General features: G+C 40.2%; 1 protein-coding gene across 4 annotated transcripts in view; it reads left to right on the forward strand.

The window, feature by feature from the left end:
• The window catches only part of NRXN3 (neurexin 3), a 988734-nt gene that overhangs the window by 401482 nt on the left and 563052 nt on the right, over window positions 1-24200 (forward strand). For all 4 annotated transcript variants that reach the window (XM_050898472.1, XM_050898473.1, XM_050898470.1 and 1 more), the window contains 4 exons: window positions 889-1008; window positions 8054-8435; window positions 9810-10000; window positions 10480-10653. In XM_050898472.1, the coding sequence (XP_050754429.1) occupies window positions 889-1008; window positions 8054-8435; window positions 9810-10000; window positions 10480-10653 (867 nt within the window). The remainder of the gene's footprint in view (window positions 1-888; window positions 1009-8053; window positions 8436-9809; window positions 10001-10479; window positions 10654-24200) is intronic.

The following is a 24200-nucleotide window of genomic DNA, read 5'->3' on the forward strand; positions in this document are numbered from 1 at the left end:
ATGAGTGAGGTGTTCCAGTCCTGTAATCTGAACGATTAATGTTTTAAGTAATTGCCTGTCAACTGTGATGGGTGAGCAGAAAAACTGGACAAATATGGGTAGCACTAACGCTGTTTTCCCAGGAGCATTGTTCGCAAGGGCAACTGTCGTTTTACCTTTCGGAGAAGAAAGGGCTCCTCTTTCCCTTTTGACCTGTAGTTCAGGGGGTGAAGTAAACACCTTATAGCCAGGCTGCTTTGCCAAAGAACCTTAGAGCAATCAGCCAGGTTGGTGAGTGGTTGTCTTTCTGTGGCTTTAAATTTTTTAGAAAAAAATATTATTTTTGGGGGGGTGGGGTTTGAGGTTTTGGCGGGGCGGGGGGGTGTGGGTGTTTGTGGGGGTTTTTTTTGAGACTGAAAGACTGAAACCAGCCTGGTGTTCGATACTGAAGTCTTGAGAGACCAGTGTGATTAACTTTGAAAAGAATCCCAAGCACGTTGGGGCCGTTGTAAATCCAGATTCTTCGGAGAGCAAAATTCTGCTGTAATGGCTCCACTCTAGAGACATTTCTGTCACCAGCTTGTTTTTCTGATACTGCGGTGCCCTGTACAATGTGATGTTTGGAAATCAATACCATAGCACAAGCGAGGTTTCTACCCCTGTTTTAAATGCATGTGACCTCTGGGCTCTGCGGAGGAAGACACTTGACCGAGTGGAAGAGTTTGTGAGGCTGACTTCCCTCTGAGCTGGGAAGGTGTAGGTGTGAGGGTTGATTACAGGTCATAATACACCTACACAGTCTACTAGTCTGTATCACACCAGGTTGATTTTGGTGACTTTTCTCACTGAGCAAATACTAAACTAATTGGGGGGTCTGGCTTTAACTGTCGTACCTATCACCATCCCCAGGCAAGGGACCTGAAACTCTTTATGCTGGGCAGAAACTCAATGACAACGAGTGGCACACTGTTCGGGTAGTTCGGCGAGGAAAGAGCCTCAAGCTGATGGTGGATGATGATGTTGCTGAGGGTAAGTGTGATGTATGACTATTTTTTGTTGTCTTTGTATCTCTGTTCCTAGTCTCTTCTTTGCCATTACACCTGTTCTCCCTGTTCTTGTGTGTATCTTTCCCTCTGACCCCTCTTCCTGTTACTTCTTGTATATTTAATGTTACTATGTTGAAAACTAACGTTCAGTTCTGAGAGACTAACTGTTCTTAGCCAGCACCAGAAACTTCTGGGGCAACAACGACGATATGAAATGTGGGATTAGGGGACAGATGAGCTTGCACATACCCAAGAATGCAGAGGTGCTCAGCAGCACTCTCTCTTGTGCCAGGCTCTGTTTGGGGTACACTATGAGTGTACCTATTCCTGTGCTACAAGTGTCATGGTTTCCAATGCTGTGGAATCAAAACCAAGGCTCTCTAAACCTTTTATCTGCACAAACTTTTCCTTGATGGTAAACCCGTGTTTGATAGATGTGTTAGAGAATATGGATTTCTGTCTCTGCTTGTTTTTTTTTTTTTTTCCAAGTTCCTGTACTCATGGCTCAGAGCCATCCAGAAGAAAAAACAAATACAGCAGTTTGTTCCCAACCTCGTTTTAGAGGTTAGGGAGGACCCTAACTCACCAGAGTATATCATATCATAATGTAGAGTGTGTGTTGGTCTTTTTTTTTTTTTTTTTTTCCTTTTTTTCATTTCCTGACAGCTTTTTGAGCTCCTGCTTCTTTCTGTAGAGAAATGTAGCTGAAGGGGGGAAGAAAAGATCAATCACTCAGGAAAGCTGGTGTCTCCCAAGTTATGAGATTTGCATTGAAATAATCAAGGTAGTTTAGATTGATCTTTTTTTCATTACAAAATTTTAGAGGTGATACTTTTTCTGGTCCATTTCCCTACAGCTGCAAGAGCCAGAAACTTAGTTTTCTTTTTTTGAAGGTCTAAAATTCTCATAGCTGTATATCTGTAGGAACTGGGGTTCTGAGGAAAACACCAGCAGTCTGAAGGCTGATAACAGAATCACAAAGAACGGTAACCCTGAATGCAACATTGATATGATTATGTTCATTTAGTTATGACCCATGCTGTTTCGCCAAATGCTGACGTCCTCTCTTCTGAGTAGCTTCTACTCAGAAGGCAACTAGAATGAACGGCTGCCATAAGTAGTGCCAGAATACTATATCTTATCTCTGCAAAAAGTTCTTTCCTATTCTGTGAATGCAATTAATTTTAAGTAATGTGGTAATTAGATTATGTGGAAAGCTGTGAGTTAGGATTTTGAAATAAGCCCAAAGAAGTGGTTTTGCAGGAAAATGACTTGATATATATTTTTCCTCTGAAGTAATTCTATGCTGTGCTATGTAGGCTGAGGATTTGCAAGAGAGAATCAGAAGCATATGCAAGAAGAATCTCTCCCTCTCCTTGTTGGAATTGGCGGAGGCTTAGTCAACATTAGCTTGTAGGAAAATGAAGTTTTATTTAAGGGGGAAATTTCTGAATTAGTGAAACATGCTGGTAAACATTTCATCCTGTTTACTTCTGCATTTAAGGAGAACAATTCTTCTGGATATGCTTTTTTAGCAAGCACCATGAGGTGGCACTCTCTGCATTACCAACTCAATCCCCAAAAAGCCATCTGTTTTTTTGAAGTCTCTTTTTCATGAAACTGAGTTTATAAATAATAATGATACAATCCTATACTAAAATAGGATGTGCATATGTACATGTATATGAATTACATAATTAAAGATGCATTACAGCTAAAAATATCTGTTAAAAGAATGCCATCATGGCAAAGTCAAAAGTCAGAAAAGCCAGAGTTAAGATTTTCTGTGCAATCTGCATCCCACTTCCTCGGGTAGATGATATAGTCTTCAATGATGTGGTCACATAGATTTTTCCACAGGATTCTTGCTGTCTTTAGGCATAGATCAGAAGTCTAAATTGGGCCCCCAGTAAAAATAAACAGCCTATTTGATTGCTGCCTTCTTTCTTATTGCTTGTTTGGAACAATGCATGCCAACTAAATTTTGCTCTAAATATAGAGCTGTTGTTCTACCCCCACCCCCCCTTTTTTTTTGTGTGTGTTGTGTGCTACTCATCAATATGTTTATACAGAACTAAGAAGCTGTAACTGGATTTATTCCCATGTCTGTGTTATGTGAAGTGAGTAGGTGTCTTTTTCCCACTTTACAGGTTTGGAAACAAGGCACCAGATTAAAATTGGATGTATTTGGTACCAATTTGGCATGATTTTTCAGTCATTTGCATGTGCAAATATTCAGCATGTATGTAAATTGGATCTGGTAAATTAGCTGAACCCTGCTACTTGGAGAATTAGGTCTAGACAATTAATGACCACCTGTGAAAAATGTGTAATGAAGTGACTGACTTGGCTTCCTGCAGGACATCTAAGGGAGAGACAGAATCCAGTTCCTCTGGGCAGCGTTTTGCTGCTTAATCACAAAACCTTCCTCCCACATTCCCCCCCACCTCAGAACAGACCTCAGAACATGAGTGACAAATAAGACACAAATATAGCAGTCACATTCCTTGCTACAACATCTTGCTAGCACCCAAATACTGCAGTGGAGGCTGGAATTTTTTCTGTCTGCTACCACTTGAACTAAAGAGCTGCTGATTGCTGTAGTAGTTACAAAACTCTCTACAGAGCACAGTGGAGGAATTAGAGAACTCTGCAGGTGAGGCTGATAGCTAATAAGATCAGAAAATACTGGATTTCACTCCACAATTTCTTAAGAAAATGCATCTCTGTCCTGATTCTGGTCTTGTATTGTCATGTCCTTTTCAGCTTTTCACTGGACTACTCCTAACTTTCTGCACTATCACTGCTATCACTGTCCTATTTCTCTTAAGCCAGTCCCCGTTTTCTCATTTTTCACATTTTCTAAAATTCTGAGTTCACCTCTTCCAACCTCCCTCACTCCATTTCTAATGCCCCCTATATTTGTGTTCCCTGTCCCAATGTACTCCAGATTTCACAGGCCTGGCTTTTCTTACTCTGGCAACAACTTCTTTGTGTTTATCTAGGAGTAGAAGAGCTAAGGAGAGGAGTTTTCTTGCTCTTGGACCTTGACATCTCTACATTTTATTTTTCTAATCTTTTGAAGTAAAGAAGCAGGATTTTTTTTGAAAAAATATTTTTTTTTAATTTTATTTTTAAGAAAATACAATTCTTCTGGTTTGGAAAAATCAGAAGTTTTCATTTGCTAACACTAAAACTGAAACAGCCCCTATCAATCATAGTAGCGGAAGTGAGATGATTTGTCTAAACAAACTTTCCCATATACAGTTTCAGTTCCTGTGAACTGGTGTTTTTCAAACTACAATATTATTTCTGGTAAAGAACTCTTTCAGGATTTAAAAACATTTGCACTAGTACTGACGCTTGAATTTCTGAATAGTCAGAAATATGTGACTCTCTTCAGCTGCTTTTAAGTTTGTCTAGCTGTATCTGCTTGGGTTGAAGATTTCCACGTCATTGGTCTTTGTATAATTGTCTTTAAATTTAGATCCACTGCTAAAATTGGGAATAAGTGAAAAAATAAATTTGCATAATATTTTCTCTTTGTATTTGGAATAGATACTTGAAAAGACTTTTTCTAATAACAACTATACTTGTTTGATGTCTGCAAAAACTTGATCACATTTGGACAAAGTATAAACTGAAAAATTGCACTTTGTACATGATCATGAGAGGTAAGTTAGGAATATTTCAGTGTTTCAAGAGGACCTAAGCAAGAAAGAGACCATCAGTTCATTCAGTCTGACTCTTTATATACCACAAGCCAGGATGTATCATCCAAACGTCTTAGAAATGTTTTCAGCTTTCATTCTATCCCCAACAGAACAAAAGAGTATGTTGCAAATAATAGGAAAAGTCTTGAAAGGCCTATCAATGTATCTTTTCTTTTTTTTTTCTTTTTTTTTCTTTTAACACCTGGGAACTGTTTAGGTGAGAAATGCTAGGAGATTTCAGGAGATGGCACAGAATATGAGAAAGCCTGTAAGTCCTGGTTGATATGACCTGGGGGAATTAAGAGGTGTTTGTCCTGGACTCGGCTATGGTGATCAGTGTGACTCCCAGGTGTAATCCCAATGGCTCAGAAATACCTCTTGCAGTGATTGTCAAGAGTTGTGTATATATGCTAACTGACCAACAGATGCAATCAAGCAGGATATTATCGCTAAATTTTGTCTGTCTATAGCACACTGGAAACATTTATTCAGGTTTTTATCCAGGTGTCAATTTTTCATGAAACTAGTATGAATTTAAATATTTTTGACCATTCTGTTCTTTTAAACCTGATTGAATTTGACCAGCGTGTTAAAATGTTATTGGAGGCAGAGGGACCAACAGGTAGTGTGGCTGTTTCCTTTGGAAAACCTTCTAAAACAAAGGACTTTGTGCAGTAATTATATTAGCAACATACTGGAAGATTAAGTAGAGAAACATGCAAAAGTAGAGAAAAGTTGAAAGTAGATAGGTCTATGTTTGCGTTTTGATGTTGTCTAATTTCATATTAGCTGCTGTCCTTTTTCCACAGGAGCTTTGCTTCCCTATTTACATTAAGAAAGGACAATAGAGCAAATGGATTGACATAGGTCTTGGTATTAAAGGAGGTGCTTGTTTTTAAGATCCCCTTTGAAAAGGCTGTAGTGAATGACACACAGCATGGTAAAAAAGAGGAAAGGGACCTCTGTGTAAGGCATGTGAATACAGCCCAGAGGAATTGACTTCTCTACCTTAGAGTTCCTATCGAAAGCTGGATAAGCACTTGAAGTCAGATCTTTTACAGTTGATCACTAATTGTACCTGTCCTTTTGGGAGGTGCTCATTTGGGATTGTGGATCTTATTTCTAGAAGTACTGAGCCTTAAAACCAGTGAGCGCTCCAAAGTTGTTACATATTCCACTAAATTGGATGCCACATATTTCTTTTTTGAGATCCAAAACTATTTATATGTTGATCTCTGTTCCTCAGCTTTTTGTATATAAAATTGAAAGTAATTTTCCTTAATCTTGCAGGAGTGGTAGAAGATGAAGTGAATATTTGAGGATAATTGGCACACTGTGCTGCTGAACTTGTGGGTTGACTGTGGCTGGCTGCCAGACACCCACCCAGCTGCTCTCTCACTCCCTCTCCTCAATAGGACAGGGGAGAAAATAGGATGAGAAGGCTCATGGTTCAAGATAAAGATAGGGAAATCACTTACTGATTACTGTCATGGACAAAACAGACTTGACTTGGGGAAGATTAATTTAATTTATTGCCAATTAAAAATAGAGTTGGAGGGTGAGAAACAAAGACAAAAAAATAAAACAATCTCCCCCACCCCTTCCTCTTCTCAGTTTTGCTCCTTCATTCCTGACTCTTCTACCTCCCCCCCACCTGGTGGTGCAGGGGGATGGGGAACGGTGGCTGTGGTCAGTCTGTAACAGCTCCTCTCTGCCTATCCTTCCTCCTCACACTTTTCCCCTGCTCCAGTGTGGGTCCTTCCCATGGGCGGCAGTCCTTCATGAAGTGCTCCAGCATGGGTCCTCTCCACAGGCTGTCAGGAAAACCTGCTGCAGTGTGGGCTCTCCATGGGCTGCAGTTCCTTCAGGACATATCCACGGGCTGCAGTGTGGGTGTCTGCTCCACCATGGTCTTTTCCATTGGCTGCTGGAGAATTTCTACTCTGGCACCTGGAGTGCTTCTTCCCCCTCCTCCTTTTCTGACCTTGGTGTTCACAGGGTTGGGTTTTTTGTTTTGTTTTTGGGGTTTTTTTTTGTTTTTTTTCCCCTTTGTTCCTCACTCATGGGCAGCATTTTGCCCTTTCTTAAATACGCTTTCCCAGAGGCGCCACCATCTTGGCTGAGGGGCTCAGGTGTGCCCTGTGGTGGGTCTGTTGCGGAGCTGGCCAGAACTGGCTGTGTCCAGCATGGGACAGCCCTGGCCTCCCCTCACAGAGGCCGCCCTGCAGCCACCTTGCCACGTAAACTCAATAAAACACTGCAGAAAATTTCGTAAGAGAAAAAAACCCAGCATATTTGTAGCAGAGTTTGAATAATGGTTGTACATTGAATGATGAGAAAACAATTAAGTGTTGAGTAATTAATGAATTTAATATTATTCCCTTTGTGTACTGAATGGCACAAGGCCTCTGTAGAAAGGATACTTGCTTGTGTGATCAAATAGTTAAAACTATCTTGATGAAGACCTATAGAGAACTACAATAAGGTTGTTTGTAATGGTTTTCATTCTGATGTTGCCCAACTTGTCTTTGTACTCAAACTAGTCTTCTAGCATACTGTTGTAATTCATCTGTCTGTGTGGGTTCTGTGTCTGTACTGATGCCTAGCATGCTTACTGAAACATTTAAATATGCTTCAAGAGTAGTCTGACATATTTGGTATACTGAATAGCTTGAATATTTTAATTGAGAGGTTAAAATCCGTCACAATGTGACAAATAGCCCAAGTGGTAGGTTGATGATTTAAATATATGGAGGGCTTTTTGCCTGTTGCATTCTTGTGTGTTTCCCTCCTACTGTGCTCTTAAAACAAGAGAAATAACATCAGGCACCAAGAGAGAACAACAGAATAAATATTAGCACGTTATGACTGTTCTCACTTCTTGTTCTGCTCTTTTTATATTAATCTATGTTTATTGAGTGTTCTCAGGAAGCACACTTAGAGTTGTTTCAGAAGTGTCTGAGTTGTTTGGCAGATGGACTGTTGGATCAAATAGATCACTGTAGGCTCTAAGGGAGAGACCCAGTTGTCTTCGCAAACAAGAAAGTCTGTGAAGCACAGGAAAAAATGAAGAGCTTGCTGCCCATGGCCCTTTAGTCCTGTCTTCTCTATTCTGCCAGGTTTTGACAACTGCTAGACTCAAGCCTCTCCACTAAAGAGTCTCTGCATCCTTTCTTATGCAAGCTGCTGAACAGTGATCAGATAGGATTAAGTTAGTACTGCTATTAGTCTGGAAACTGGAGGGTAAAGGGCTCCATAAAACCTGTTACTGATCCCTGGGCTTTCTGCATGTTCCTCCTTGTTTCTGTCCTTCAGGCACAATGGTTGGTGATCACACCCGCTTGGAGTTCCACAACATCGAGACAGGGATTATGACGGAGAAACGGTACATCTCTGTCATCCCCTCCAGCTTTATTGGCCACCTCCAGAGCCTCATGTTCAATGGGATGCTCTACATTGACCTGTGCAAGAATGGTGACATTGACTATTGTGAGCTGAAGGCACGCTTTGGTCTCCGCAACATTATAGCTGACCCTGTGACGTTCAAGACCAAGAGCAGCTACCTGAGCTTGGCCACCTTGCAGGCTTATACATCCATGCACCTCTTCTTTCAGTTTAAGACCACCTCAGCTGACGGTTTCATCCTCTTTAATAGTGGTGATGGCAATGACTTTATCGCAGTTGAACTAGTCAAGGGGTAAGTGACTTTCTGCTATATTCTACCAGCTTATTTATAGATAAACTTACTTATAGGTAAACTTAAAATGCCCGCATAAAGAGAAATGCCGCTCATTCTCATGTTTTCTCTGTTTGCTGAGGTGTATGACAAAGCATTTAGACATAAACACTGAAGCTTAAGACTCCTGATTTTATCACTGACTTCCCCTGTGGCTGAGGAAAAGACACTTTTACAGTGTGAAACGTTAATGTTTTAAGTCCTTTGGATCTAGTTAGGCTAACGTTTTGTCCTGTTAACCTTGCAGAACAGCACAGAGGAGGAAATGTGCTGAGGGCTCTGAGTCTCTCTTCCCCCTTTTATTTTTGTTTTCCCCCTATAATGGACTCGTCGTGTTTCTGCCATCTCCACTGAAGGGGAAAAAAGAGCATATGGGCTGCTGAATTTGTATTTCTGCTGGTGACGCTTGAGGAAAAGCAAACTCAGCTTGCTTTTGAGCTGCTATATTCTGTTTGCAAGACCAATGGCTTATTAAAAAAAATCCTTTGTTAGCTGAACAAATTCTGATCTCTCATACTCGTCTAGTCACAGTAGACATGTTTTTCACAAATACAGTTTACTAGTCCTGTTTATTTCAGTATAACTGCAGTTCAATCTGTTTTATTTTTAACTCTGCACATATTTCCGTAAGTGGGACATTGAGTAATTAAAAAAGCAAGAGTCATGAGCTCCTGGTGCTCTGTTGAGAGTTGAATTTTGTTGTCTTTTTTTTTCCTTTCTAGGTAGAATATTTCTCTTCTATCCTCAGATGGATTTCTGTGTTTGAACTATAGAAATAATTCAGGGTAACACTCCCATGACTTCAGTCTTTGTTAGGGTCTTTATTTTTTGCCAAGAGCTTTGCTAATTGTTTTCCAGCTGTTTGAATAAGCCTAGGATCTCATTTGAATTTTTGTACAATATTTTGAGTGAGTTTCTCAATTAACTTCTTAAGGGAGTTATTCAAAACTCAATGAAACTGGGGAATATATGCCCCAAATAAGCATATCTAGTGTTGCTCTCCAGTACATTTATTGATATTACCAATTAAAAAAAAATTATATGCACAGACAGCGTTTTTGTGGATCTGCGAGAACTTTGTGAAAAAGATGAATGCTTTATGGCTAGAATCTGAAATATCATCTCAAAATACTAATCCTTACACTTTATTGGTGGAAAGGAAACAACTATATCTTTTCAAATCAGTGGCTAATATTTTGGCTTACTAGAACTTTCTAATGCAGAGGTACCTCCCTTCATGACTTTCGTAAGTTAATTTATCAGCTGTGGCTAGAATAAGGTTCAGTAGTGCTGGAGTTCTTACACAATTTTAACTAGTTCTTGCTATGTTTACAGGTATATACACTATGTGTTTGACCTTGGAAACGGACCTAATGTTATCAAAGGCAACAGTGATCGTCCTCTTAATGACAACCAATGGCACAATGTTGTCATCACCAGAGATAACAGTAACACACACAGCCTAAAGGTGGACACCAAGGTGGTCACTCAGGTTATCAATGGTGCCAAAAATCTGGATCTTAAAGGTAAATTCTACAAGACTGACAGTTCCCCCCCTTTATTCTTGCGGGGCTCAACCAGTAAACAAGAGAAAGCTTGCAGGAACCATGCATTACAGAACAGTAAATCTGGAATTTGCTGATTTTGGCTTTCAATTTCATTTTTCTCTTTCCTTGTTTGTTAACTTCCTGTAGCAGAATAGGTTGTCTTATTTTACTTTTTCAGAAATTGATTGCCATCCTACAGTTTTTCCTAGTTAGGATGCAATTACAACTGTCTCTTTTCGGGTCTTGGATTTTTTTTGTTTGTTTTTTTGTTTGTTTGGTTTTGGTTTTTTTTTGCAGTAAAGGAGGCAGAAATTATTTCTTGCACAATATCTTGCTCTGCTTTTAACTTTTTCTGAGCAGCTGTTCATCTTGCTATGTTCATGTTGGGAGGGGGAGAAAGCCACTCTAGAAGGTATGTAAGTTCCTCCTCCTTGTATGTTTACTCCTTTCTCCTCTAGGTGATCTCTACATTGCTGGCCTAGCTCAAGGCATGTATAGCAACCTCCCGAAGCTAGTGGCCTCACGTGATGGATTTCAGGGCTGTCTGGCATCTGTGGACTTGAATGGGCGCCTGCCTGATCTAATCAATGACGCTCTGCACCGCAGTGGGCAGATTGAGCGTGGATGCGAAGGTATAATTGATTTCAGAGAAGTTCCCATCTCAAGCACTCCCCTCTTACTTCATTGCTGCCCCCTGTGCATCTACTTGTCCACCTGACTGTCCACTTCATTCGTTTGCTTTCATCATGACATCCTTCACTACACTTATGTCTTCTAAATGCTCCCAAATGCGGCTTAAGGATATCTAGCTTCTGTGAGCGGCTTAGCAGCTGTTCTCTTGCATACTCCATCCCCTATGAGGTGGTACCTCCAGTAGTGGAGCAGATGGTACTGGGATGGACTACTATTTACTAGTACTTTTTTTAGAGTGGTTTATTAACATTACAGTACTCTTAAAATACTTTGGAAGAGGTTCTGAGCCTTCAATTCACTTGTGCTTCAGAGCACCCTTTTTGGGATCTACAGAAGTAAGTATTTTGAAGACCAAGTAGAGGCAGGGGAAATGGAAGGTAGAAGGAACTGAAGGGTGAAGATTGGACCAAAACCGGAGTTCCTTTTTGAGCAGGTGGGTCTCCAATGAAAGCACTGGGGGCATTGTCCCTGCTGTCTGGAAAACCTTTCTCTTCTGTGATTTCTCTTTTCCAGCCAGTTTAGAAACAAATGTGAGGAGTGACTTTTTGAAGCATGTAAATAGTAGTGATTTCTTGAAGCTTCTTTAAATAATTTCCTGCTAAGTTCCCATTAATTAAAAGAATATTGACATCAGCAGCACTTACTCAATAACATGCATATGGCATGAATTCCCAAAGCACTTGGGATACCTACCATCAAAAACCCCAAGGTTTTGCTGGCTGGATTAAATGAAAATCACCATTACATCTAGCTCCACTGAATACCAGTCTGTTGTGTTGGCTGCCAGTCACTAGAGGAAGAGAGTTTTATCGGTGAAGTTGTCTGTATGAATGTTTGCTAAGAAGATGTATGTCCCAAACTGATCCTTCAAGACAGGACTTCACAAAGTGAAATTATGCCTTGATCATATTTCCCTACTGTGTCAAGATTACAGGTTACATCATGCTTGAAGCCTTGCCACTTGTTGAGACTGTCCCTTCTTAGGACTGAAAGTATCATCTTAGTGCTATCTTTGAGTATTCCTGAAACACCAAATTGGGAGTCCAATTAAATCTGATCCCTTCCTTGTCTCCCAGTGTTCTGTTTGGCTGGGAGCTCCTGTGCCTCAGCCCTCCTTCTACACTCCCACAATAATACTCTGGTTTGTGAGAATTTTGTGTCCTGTCACAGGAGCTCACTCAATGTCAACTCCGATTTCACAGCATTGGTAAGTGCTGCACAGCTGTAGGCTGTTCTTTTTTCTGTCTCTCTGCTGTATTTAATAGTGTCTGTTAACCACGTTGTTCCTTGTGGAAATGAGCATAGTGTAGCAGAACTTGTGGCTTTGCCCATTTGTGTCAGAGCCAAAATGCCAAAAGAAGCGCACCTTTTCTGTGTTGTTGTTTACAAGGTTCAAGGAAAAAAAATGCGTTTGGGTTTTTTTGAAAATGCCTTTTCTGATTATCCTCGGTGCACTGAAAGCTCTTCTTTAATATTAGTGATTTCTGGTAATTCTTCTATTTAAAATTAGCTTAATCTGTTGGCTATATAGCCTGCATGTTATCTCTACTAGCTCTTCTCCTTCAGAGGATCTCTCATTAGACTAACCTGTTGTTCTGTGTGTGGCTCAGGAAGAGAGTCATGATGCTTTCCCAGAAGACTCTGCACCATTATTAGAGCTATGGTGTTTCCTTCTCCTGTACCCAATGTAGTTCTTTGATTTAGTGTCCTATTACTGAGGTTGCATAATGTCAGTGCCACTCCCAAAAGAAGTAGTGTGGCACTTACTTTGTCTTACAGCTGCTGCCTGAATGTGGAGATTCGTTCACTCTTAGAAATGTCAGGAATGTCAGTTCACTTTCTCTTCTAAAGCTCTTCAAACAAGATTCAAAGTTGGAAACAGACCTAAAAAACTGAGTGGGAAGGTCAATGATGTCCCTCATTCTGCCTTTGGAAGAACTTGGTCTTGCAAAGCAGTGCCCGTGCTATCTTCCTGAACGGTCCCTGCTCAGTACCAAGGGAACTGCTGAAGAGGAAGCCATTCTCTTTGCCAACATTTTAGGATTAGTAAAAAAACCTGAGAATTAGGTCACCAGAAAGCTGTTTCACTTGTTTTTTGAATCACAGCAATCCCCAAGGCTTCATCTCACATCTTGAGCACTGCCTGCTGATGCCTGTTCTTACAGTTGCCACTGAAAGTCACATCTCTCTCCCCTTCCTCTAAGGAAAGAAAAACTCTAAGCACGTTCAGTCCTTATTTAAGTCGTCCTATTTTGTTTTCATCTCAAGTGATCTTGGGTGCAGTCTTAAAAATGTTTTTAAGGGCTGAAGTCCTAAGCAGTTCTTGCTGTCTCATGATGTTTAAATGCGTTTGTAATAAACAATTGCAGGCTTTTTGGGTGAATAGTTGTGCTGTGTGTTGATTTGCAGGACATGTCCTTATTTCATCATGAAGGGCAGTGGGACCACATACATGATGAGAACATGCATGCTTAAAGCAATGTCATTCCATGCCCACATACGAATCTTGCCTTCCAAATGTGGTGTGAGAGAGATTTCTGCTAATGCTTGTCTCTTGTTGCGGCTTTGCTTTCAGAAGCAGAGGAGATTACAAGGTGGCAGCTGTTTTCTCTGAAACTGCCAGTTTGATCTCAGGACAGAATCAAAGGATGTGTGGAGGAATGAAGCCTGGAGAATAGTAGAATGTGAGATGTAGGTCAGCAGACAGCACTGTCCCACCTAAGACAGACCATCATCACTGCAAATGGGTGACATTGTTGCATCCTGTTTGCATTTGTTATCTCTATTCATGTATTTCAGTACCCTATTCCATACCACCAATTAAGATTCACAAGTTTTAACAGGAAAATAATATTCTTGGTTCTACTGCCATCTTCTTTTATTTGATTTTAGCAAGCCATTGAACTTCCCTGGCCACATTGTTCCTTTTCTGTGCTTAAGCATAATTCAGCCTTGCTGTGCACCAAAGCACAAACCTACCACATTATACAATTAGCTGTGTTCCAGTCATGGGTAAGGCAGTGCTCCTGTTTGAGCAGGAGCAGGAAGCACTTTCAATAAAAATATTTATGTGAGAGCTTTTTATTTAGGACCTGGAGAATCCCAAAGCATTCTTAGGCCATATATGAGTCATTAACTGAATTGCAGGCATCCTTGAGACTGAAAGTGGCTGGTGTTTAATAGTGTATAGTAGTGCTAAAAAAAAAAAAAAGGCACTTCAAGACCTAAGGCAAGAATTACTTTATCTCTGCCTATCAGTTTTATTCCTATCATTTCTTTAAAATTTTCTATGGTGAGATTTGTTTAGGATAGCACAGCTAAGTAACCTCTTTATCCTGTTTGTTAGCTGAAGTGTCAGCTTCCTCTTGCATTATGCAGCTTCCTTGTGTGCTTTACAAACTTAAGGTTTCAGCTTTTGAAGTCTGCCACTCAATCACCAGTGTGCTGGACAAGACGATAGCTGCCACACTGACCTGTTTTGTGTTTTGATGTGCCCTGTAGGACCATCACTTTCAGCAAAGAGTTTTGTGGGTGATTATCTGGAAGAAGAGAACCCAAGAGTGTCTGAAATGTCAAAAGAGCCCATGGAGTTAAAGTTCCACACCACACACCCATTCTTTTTTGCATGTGGTGGTCTGGTTTATTTTTATTGCTCTTTTGCAATTGCTGCATTTCTGATTTTTCAGGAACAACAGGCAGCTCTTCATTGATCTTGAAGGTCTGGTCAGATCTGTAGTGGCATCTTGTGTTTCCCTGGAATGTATTCGGCAAAGCCAGAAACCTTCTTGCTGCCTGGTGTGCAAAATCTGTTCTGGGTTAATGTGCTACACACAACTGTGAGAAAAATGAAGTTTCAGGATAATGACATTATAGCAATATACTTACTCATTTTCCACAGAGTATCTTTAGCTCTCGTGCTAACTGCAGCTTTCATCACCATCTTTTATGTTACAAGAGGGCCCTTCCCCCTACCACCTTGTTAAATGGTCCTTGTGTCAGTGTGTCAGGCCAGGCTACCGAACACTCTGAAGAGACAAAGTAAATTCTCAGAAAGGACTTCATGTTGGGGGCCCACTTCTACTGGAAGCTTGCAGGCAAGTCTGCCACCTACTTTGGGCCTTGCTCTCCCCACCCATAAAATAGGCACATGGTATTCATCTATTTGTGATGAGAGTATGAAATTCAACTATGTCTTGCAGAGCACTTTCAAGTAGTGGGTGGAGGCCGCTGGAGATAAGCAAAGCATTAGAAACTGAGGAAGATAAGCTCTCTATCATAACCTGGTTCTCTCCAGTCTCCAGCTCAACAGCCTCTGGGCTGTGGTTGGAAATTTTTGTACAGCTCCTGAGTTTGAGTGATACAGGCTATTTCCATTTCTATGTCCGACATATGCAGCTTGAGAGAAAAGATGTCTGCACTGTGGTGTGTATGCAAGAGTTGGAGGATAGAAGAAGTTGTTCTGGGTGACCTTCTTTCTCTCCTTGAAAGTAAACCAACTTAAACTTCGGATCAGCTCCTCCTTGATTCTAGACTTCTAAAATCAATTCTTTTTGCTGAGCACTTCATTCCTGGTCTTACGACTAGACAAATGGATCCGTCTATTCCATCCACAAAAGTCAAGACTGAATGACTCACTGCTTTTTCCTCACTGGTCCTGGAAGAAGTTAAGCAGATGTCCAACCTTTTGTGGCGTTTAAAGACGTTGCTCTAAATATTAATGAGTACTTCCTGCATTTGGGGTGTTTTTTCACCTCTTTATTAATTTGCCATATGTTCTCCTGTCTTTTGCTTTCCTTTATTTGGACATCTTTATGTTGCTTACCATGGGCACTAGAGCTATCTGAAATTCAGCTGCATGTTCTAAATACTCACGTTCACCCCATCCTGCCCCCAGCCAAACAAACCTAACAGCAGTTGTTAAAAAACATTATATTTCTTCTACAAGGTGGTTTTCTATGTGCTTTAGAGATGTGGCTTCTTCCTCTCCTCTTCAGCTTTCCTCACCTGTTCCACTGATAACAGCTTCTCACAAAGGAGAGTGATTATTATTAAACTGGCTGACACTATTCCAGATGTTTTGGGACTTTTTTTTGTCCTAATTTAATCTTCTTCCAGATCCAGCAGTAAAATCATAATCTTGTGCTACTTTCCATTAAATAGTATAGTTAACCTTTGGAATTCACTGGTGCATGAAAAGCATGAATGACACATACAGGCTGGATAATCAGAAATGCATTTTGCATACGAAGCAGTACGTGGATAAAAGAAAATCTAATCTCATGCTTAAAATCTCACAGCAGGATAATGTCAGAAAGGATTTCACCCTTCATGTGCTCAGTAGTGAAACTTCAAATCTGGTGATACTTCACTTTCTCTGTGGAATCAAAGGTTGTCCGTTGAGGAGAGGAGTGTTAATTTACTCCATGATGGTTTGAGACAGCTCTCCTATTCTTTATGCTTTTGTATTCCATTGTCACAGTGCTACTGGAATTATGGAACAAATATCAGCTTTGTTCCAGCTTAGCTACAAAGTAGATGAGGAGCAGGGCAGTTAGGAAAAGTGCTTGTTTTTTACACAGAAATTACTTAGAATACATGTCAAAGATGATGCATGGAGAAATGCATCCTCTTCCTCTTTCCACACTCCCCCCTCCCCTTCTTTTGCATTTTGTTTAAAGCACTCTGGGGATTTTTATGGCTCTATGTAGTAGAGCAGTTCCAGAAGAGGGAAGAAAAATCTGACTAGCTCAAAAGGGAAGGTAATTGCCATCTTGAGTCATTCAAGGGCTGTAAAACAATAGCAAAGATTCAAAATGTTAAAATTCATGGGAAGCACAAGAAATGGCATCCATACATGCCAGTTCTAATTTATTGGGTTGCAAATGTAAAAGGAGACAATGCGAGAAAGCAAGAGCTACCAATCTCTCTTCAATATCAACTGTGATATTAGAACTTTTTAAGAATAGAAGGCTATAAAGGTGAGTATGCCCTTCTTAAATACCCATCTTTTGAGCAATGAGGTCAGTGATTTGGTGTTTTGTTGTTCCCCTTGTGCTGTATGATAGAAATATGTAACCTTCAGTGGCAAAGAATTCAGGAGCTTCTGCCTGTACTCCCATCTTTGTCCTCTGCGTTTTCCATGCTGAAAGAGAAAACTTAGAATCAAGGTGCAACACATCAAAAATCTATGTGGCTTCCTTGTGAACTGGACTCCATTAAAAAAAAAAAATCTTGTGCCTAAATGGAAGAGCATCAGTGGTATTGTTTTGTTTTGCTTTTTTATGCTTGGCGATTTTCAGAAAGTGTACTTGGATCTTCAGTCAGTCAGACTTGGTAGATTTATGGTTCTGTTCTGCCATGTGGACTATGATTTGACCACAGATAACAAGATCATTCCTACCTAGGTGAAAGACTGAGCTTGTGCTACTGTCATTTCTGTTGATTGCTCTGATAAGATTGACGAAGATTATATGGGTCTAAAGCCTGAGCTGTCTCTTTGCCTGTTGATGCAAGTTTTCTTAAGGATGTGTTGAAATCCACGAGCAGGCAACAGCTTGTGAGGGGGCAAGGTTGTACTGTCACTTTACATCCAGTGTCAAGTTCAGGTCTTGGGATAAACAGAGGTGGTAGTCTTCCAGAGTTATCAATCCCCTATGGTTTTCTGGCAATAAATCCACTTTGGACAAAAAGCCACAGCAAACTGTGCTTTTATAAGAGACACAAGATTTAAGTTCAGATCCAGAGCCTGAATGTAGAAACAAAAGAAAAATATTCTTGACTAATGTGCTGAAAGTCAAATAGATTTTTTTACTTAAATGGATTCTAAGTATTTCTCAAATGAGACAAAATCTGTCTTAAATTATCAGTAAATGCTGAGAGATGGGTGTTAAGAATGTGGTATTTTTTTTCCTTCTCTTTCTACTATCTGTAAATTCTGTGACCTCGTGTGTGTGTGAAATGCGTTTTCTCTCTCGTATGTGGTTTTGTTATCTGTTGCTTTGTTGGGTTAAGGTAGCCATGTCCCTCTGTGTCCTTGTTGCTTATGTTGTCATTCCTGCATGTACTGATTATGCATGTTGGCTATGATGATTATACCAATTGCTTTTATTTATTTAAAGTGATGTGACCCTGGTTTATCTGCCTTTATACTAACCTGTTGTTTATTGTTTTTGCTTTTTTTGTTTTGTTTTTTATTTTTTGCTAACAAAGTTGAGTTGACCAAAGCTGACCTGCAAGGTAGAGAAGGTGGTTCTTCCCCATTACTGGTTTGAACTGAAAGATGCTTTTATGTAACATTTGGTGCCTTTTACTGGATGCAGTCACACCTCTGAGACAAGAACAGAATGACAAACCCCAGCCCCTCTGGAGGGGATATCTGGGTTGAAGAACAACATGGCAAACAATGGAGGTGTTTTTGTTGACCTGGGGGGTTTGACTGTATCAATCTCTAAATATCCATAAGAGTACAGGTTGATTTCCTGAAATGCCTAATGATTGTTCAGGCAAAGAGCTGTTGTGTATAGAGACATAGAAGGCCCTCAGAGCTTTCCAAAACAAAAAGCTGACTTGGATTCTTCAGTACTGATCTTAAGGAGTGAGACCAGGAGGTAAAAGCTAGTTTTTTATCTTAGACTTTGAAAAAAACCCCACAGAAATAACTTTCTGGAATTTCAGTTAAAATAAATAAATAACTCTATGAACTACAAATTCCCTTAGTAGTTAGATGGCATTTTACAAGCCATAGTTGATCAAACATATGAGTGGTCATGCTTGATCCTTTCGTACCTGCTAATTTTTGTACCTCTCAGGTCTTTTTTAGAACCTTTTACTGGATAGTCTCTGATTTTTTTACAAAGCACATAGGGCTCTTTCATGATGATGATCCTCATGTGAAATTCTTACTGACATCTTTTATTACTGTTGCCTGCTAAGTAAAAAGGGATCAGTCAGTGACGTTCGAGGTTGCCAAAAGGCTGAGGACTATGTGGATGGTGTTAAAATACTAAAGCTACTCAGGTGAAAGCCATTAAAGAGACTGAGAGTAGCTTCAGTAGAAAAGGGGGGAAAAATTGGGAGAAACCAAGGAAGATGACTCAAAGAGAAGAGGCCAGATAGTAATTGAGAACATGCCACGTGAATTACAGAGAGATGATAGGGTAAAGAGTGGTGACAGAAAACCAGTTTGATGAAGGCTAATTCTTAGGAGACGTGTAATGAAGGAAGGATTAATGGTACAGTTACATACAAATACCCTATTTCCCCAGGACATAAGTGAGGAAACCTGCTTGTCAGAAATTAATAGGACTTTGATACTAGTATATCTGGAGAGATGTATTCCATGGTGTTGAAAGTCTATCCCTTTAAACATGATGGTGAAAGTATACTTCCCAACTCATCTAGAGAGACTGCAATATAGAGTACAAATTAATTTGTTCCTGCATGTTGTGGAAGTTTAAGAAAATGCTCCTTTTTTTTAATGGAAAAGGAGAGAATGGTCTCAGGTATAAGGGGGAGTCAGAGACATTGAACAATGTGTCTCTGTTTAACAGTCCTGAAGCCATAGATGGTATCTGTTATAGTATCAGGTTGATCACCTTGAAATTTTGTGTCTAAGGTTTTGTTGCGGGAGAAAACATGTAGAGTGTTCCTGTTTCACTCTCTGAGATAGAGACAAGACTTCCCAACATTTTACATATCATTGGAATTAAGTTTTTGTGGCTTTAATCATGTGCTTCATAAACTCCTTTTCTATTCACCTTACTGTGAAGACCTGGTGACATTGCTGACCTGATCTAATGCAATAGATGCAATTTTCAAGTTGAAATATTCCTGTTCTGTATTCCAGGTGTAGGCAGGTAGCAATTATGTTTGCTTCAGACTATCATTTGTGTTTTTAGGTAGGGTTTGGCATTCTATGGGCTCAGTAGAAAAGGATAACGGTATATTTGGAGGAACCAAGGAAATTTTAATGGGTAAACAGTTTATCACTGTAACAGTTGTTAATAGACAGAAGCATATTAGGAGGCACCTTCTTACCCAACAGATAAAGATATTGACAGCCTGAGATAACTTTAGCCATTGGATGTATATGAAATATTGAATCTGAAAGATTTGACAGCCTAGAGGTAGGCAGAAGTTAGTGTGATGTATTGTGCTCTATGCATGTGGAGCATCTGACTGTGACCATGTTTTGTTGGCATCTCTGGCCTATTCCCAGCTGTAAAAAGTTGAAGTACTCTGTCTTACAGAGGTTAGGGATTTAGAGAGTATTAGGTGGTGCCTCTAGGGGATTTCTGAAGTTTATGTAAATGAAAGTGGTAAAGGATGAGATTTGAAAGAATAGGAAGGATACGTGAGCTGGGACTGATGTGAGGAGAAAAAGCATCCTGGAAGTACACTGGGGTGTAAATAGCTTTAGGATTAAGGTGTTCTGTGCCATCCATTCAAACTGCGGCAGGGAATCTGGGACTTGCATTAGACATAAGCAAGTATCGTGTCTCTGGCCACAGCCGCTGTTGTTCTCTCTAGTCACTTGTGCATCCATCAGAATACATGCCCAGGAGTTCCTGCTCGACTTTTGATGTTCATTGAAGTGGATGCAGTATGAAGAAGAGGTCCTGGAACAAACAGATTTGTTTGTTGTTTTGATTTTTCCAGAGTCCTCAGAACCTAAAGGCTTGTCACAGCTGTGAAGCTTATTCCAGCTCAAGCTCATATTGTTATAGGGGTCTTAACCCTATAGGAATATTTGCCCTTCAGATGGAGACACCTGATCGCATTGAAGCCTAAGGGGAAACGTTTGTCTTGAGTACGTAGTGACATAATGTGGATTATTGGCTTTTCAGGAAACCAATCTTTGCTAAATAGGTTTGACTATTTCACAGTAGGCCATGAGGCCTGGTACTTTTGTACTGCTGTGATTTGTAGTGGGGAAGGGTGTTTTTCCAATTGACTGTATTTTGTTCATATACAGCCCTTTCAGTTTTTCCTTTCTGCTTTTAGTTTCTGTGTTTGAATGTCTGAATACTGTTTACTACTACTACTTCATTTGCATCTCCCTGTCGCATCTCAGGTCCAGGCATACTCCCTTTTATGCAGTTGACTTTTTGTTGTATGGTTGGGGTGTTTTTGGTTTTGGGGTTGGTTTTGTTGTTTTGTGTGTTGTTGTTGTTTTTGGTTTTTTGGGTTTTTTGTTTGTTTGTTCTTCCCTCACCGGCATGTGTATGAGCTCTTTGCTCGAGACCTTTTACGTTGCTTAGCGATGGAGAGTGGCAGGGTGACAAGAAGGAAGAAGATAGATATATGCCAGGTTTCATGGAGGGGAGAAAAACCCCACCACCTTGTAGATCCATCCTCTGGGGATTGCCATTGCTGCTGATTTCCTTCTCCTGTCACCTTGAGGTAAATGTGCTTTCTGTGGGAGACTCGCATATTTGTTATTTTAACTAGTCCTAGTCCCTGAAATTTTTAGACCAGCCACATATTTGGAACAGAAGGACACAGCGTCATAACTGATGTCAGGTGAATGAAGAGTTCAGGTTCTGTTGAGGCACTGGAATAAACAGCTGTATTTTTAGAGGACTGCAGAATGCTGGCTTTTGAGTTATTTCTGACAATGGGTAACTTTAAATATGGAACCTGCCAGATGTCTAACCTTATTTAGGTGATGAAAAGGGATGATGAGTTCTTAACAAATTCTGGAACTGAGAGAGCTCGAAGAGCTGGCCTTGCAGTCCTTGCAGTCCTTGAAGATCCCTTTTGGTTTTTTGGTTCTAGTTCGTTAAGTTAAAGTTACTCTGTGATATTCCTGCTTTCTACCACCTGTGACTCAAAATACAGGATCTAACTTTCTGAATCGTGCACTGAACCTTGATTATACTTTAGTTTCTTTCTTTTGTGCAAAGTAGGTGTCAACATGCAACCATTGGTATTTGACAGTTACAGCATATGAAATATAGTCCATCCAGTGAAGTGATGGTTCCATGAGATTCAGTCTCAATTTTGCTCACTTTTCACTCAAAAAATATTTTTTTCCACATTATTCTAAAATTGGAAAACTTAGCTGGATTAACTTCATTTCCTCCTTAACCTGCACTAAGAGTGAGTCCTGGAACAGGTTTATATTCTGCCCTAGTGCATATGGTTTCCAAGACCTCATGCCTCTCTGAGCTCTACTGGGCATGCATGTTGAATTAAAAAAAGCAGACTATCGCGAATTAAAAAAAGCAGACTATCGCTGGTTATGAAAGAGGAGTGCTGGCAGAAGTGGAATGTAGATTTATCATAGGTATAAATTGCCCATTGTAACATCTGACTGGTAGTGGTAGAGATATTTCAGTGCTTGATGGCATTTGCAATTTAGGAACTATAGGACAAAAGTAGCACCTTATTCTGCAAAGACAGTAAAGATGTGTTGTGTGTGTTACTTTTCTATCTCTTCCTAACCTCTTTGAAGGTACGAGGAAAAAAGATGAGAGTATTTAGGGAGATGGAGAGTGATAATGGACCTGTGGTGCTATTGAACCTTGCCTGTTGCAGATCATCTTACTGAGAAAATAATGTTAACACAAATGGTAGATTCCTTTCAATAGAGTGAATTTTCAGTGTGTAAAGGCAAGTGTTATGTGCAAGACCAAGAATGGTTTGCTTAGCTTAATGCTTATTGCTAGTTATGATCAAAGCATGAGGCAGTTGTGTTATAATCCTGCAGCTGTTGTATATAGAAACTGATTCCTCAGGTAACTCGGAAGAATGGTAAATACAATACTGTCTTTTATTCCTGAAGTTCCTTTCTCTGCAAAGAGCTTTCAAATGACACAGCAGGAATGACTTCTCTTGCCAGTGAAATGCGCCCACCTGTGGGATGAAACATGGCAGTTTTAGTAATGCACAGCAGTAGAATTCAAATTTTGTAGTTTCAGGGCAAAGAGAAACCTGCCATACAGCTGAAATTGCAGGAAAGAGTTAGAGACAAAGTAATTTTTCCAAGCAGAATATGGATAAGAGATCTGGCTACTGTACTCTTCTAAGGTGATTTTCTTCAAATACTTGGTGGTAAAACTAATAAACCATATATCTAGCTAGGTAACTTGGAAGAAAAGTATAATACTGGACTTCTTCCCAGGGAGGGAGACTCAACAAGGTCTCAGATCCTGCAGGTTCTCAGATGCTGAGCTGTTCCAGTAAAAATTAGAGATGCAGAAATAAAGATCAAATGGACATCGTTGAAGAATTCTGCTTTACCATCTCATATTCCTAAGGAGCTGCCTCTATTGGTAGGCTTAGTCTGGACAGGAGGAGACAGAGCAAGTCACACTTCTGCTAGCAGGGATGCTTCTCTGCACTGGGGACTTCTCCACTTTTATTCTATGTCTACTGCCCACTCACTCCCCTTTCCACTGTGCATGTGGCATGAAGAAGACAACGCGCCAAGCCCAGCTACAAACAGACAACAAAAACAAGGCCTTTGAACAAAAACACGCTCAATGGAAATAGCAAGTGTTGTCAGGGTGTTGGAAATTTAAGGAGAAAATGAAAGTCAGCATGCATATTTTACTAATTAAAAGTATAGTGTGATTTATCAGATGTATCTCATTATTATGTGAAGACTAGTTCTGAAACTTTCCTTTTAAATACTTTGACTGCTGTAAGTGTTGCCAAAGGAATGAGATTAAAAATAGACCTGAACCCTGGTGGCACTGGTAATTTAGAATGAATTCTACTGCTGTATATGTAAATTGTTTGTTGTCTTCTCTTTCCTTGTTCGTTAGCGCTAAAGGGCATATGCGTGGTAACACAATCTTCATGTTTTATAAGCCTTCCTGTGTGGCTTTGCTGTCGCTTTGCTCCCTAATCCAAAATCCTAATCCCCTGTGACATCCCTGTTAGTTGCTCTGAACAAAATTCCTCCACAGATGGAGGATTATGACGTCAGGCAAGGACTGTAAGCAGCAGGAGTAGATGAACTCTGAGACAAAGATCCTTTTACCATGCAAATGGCCCATAGTACTAAGGAGTGAGACAAAGCGTAATACCCAGCATCTATGCTGTGCCATCACAACTGACCCTGAAGACGGCAGATCAGGCTTTGAGCTTCCTTGTGGTATTGTCAGGCTTTCAAAATTCCTCATCATTGTGGTTTTTTTCTTTTTCTTTTTTTTCTCTGGCCGCTTCAAAAGTACTGTTTTCATCTTCACAGTTGGTTTCTGTAAAATACAATTCAGAAACCACAATACTGGTCATGAATTCAAGTCCTTTGGCTCTCTGGACTCTCCAACTACGAGCATGTCAAGCCACAGGTACTAGGTGTTATGCAGTCTTATTCCTTGAGTACTGGTACTTCTCTTGTGGCACCTAGACAAAGGATATCCCCATCAGATGATGCCCATTGTCAAGTCCAGTTACCAATTAAAGTGTTCTCAGAAGAGTCTAGAAAGAGAGGAGAAACATTGCCATTGAAAATGCTGTTCTGCTTTGCTTCTATGTA

This window comes from Gymnogyps californianus, chromosome 5 (genome assembly GCF_018139145.2).
Source record: "Gymnogyps californianus isolate 813 chromosome 5, ASM1813914v2, whole genome shotgun sequence".
Classification (NCBI taxonomy): Eukaryota; Metazoa; Chordata; class Aves; order Accipitriformes; family Cathartidae; genus Gymnogyps; species Gymnogyps californianus.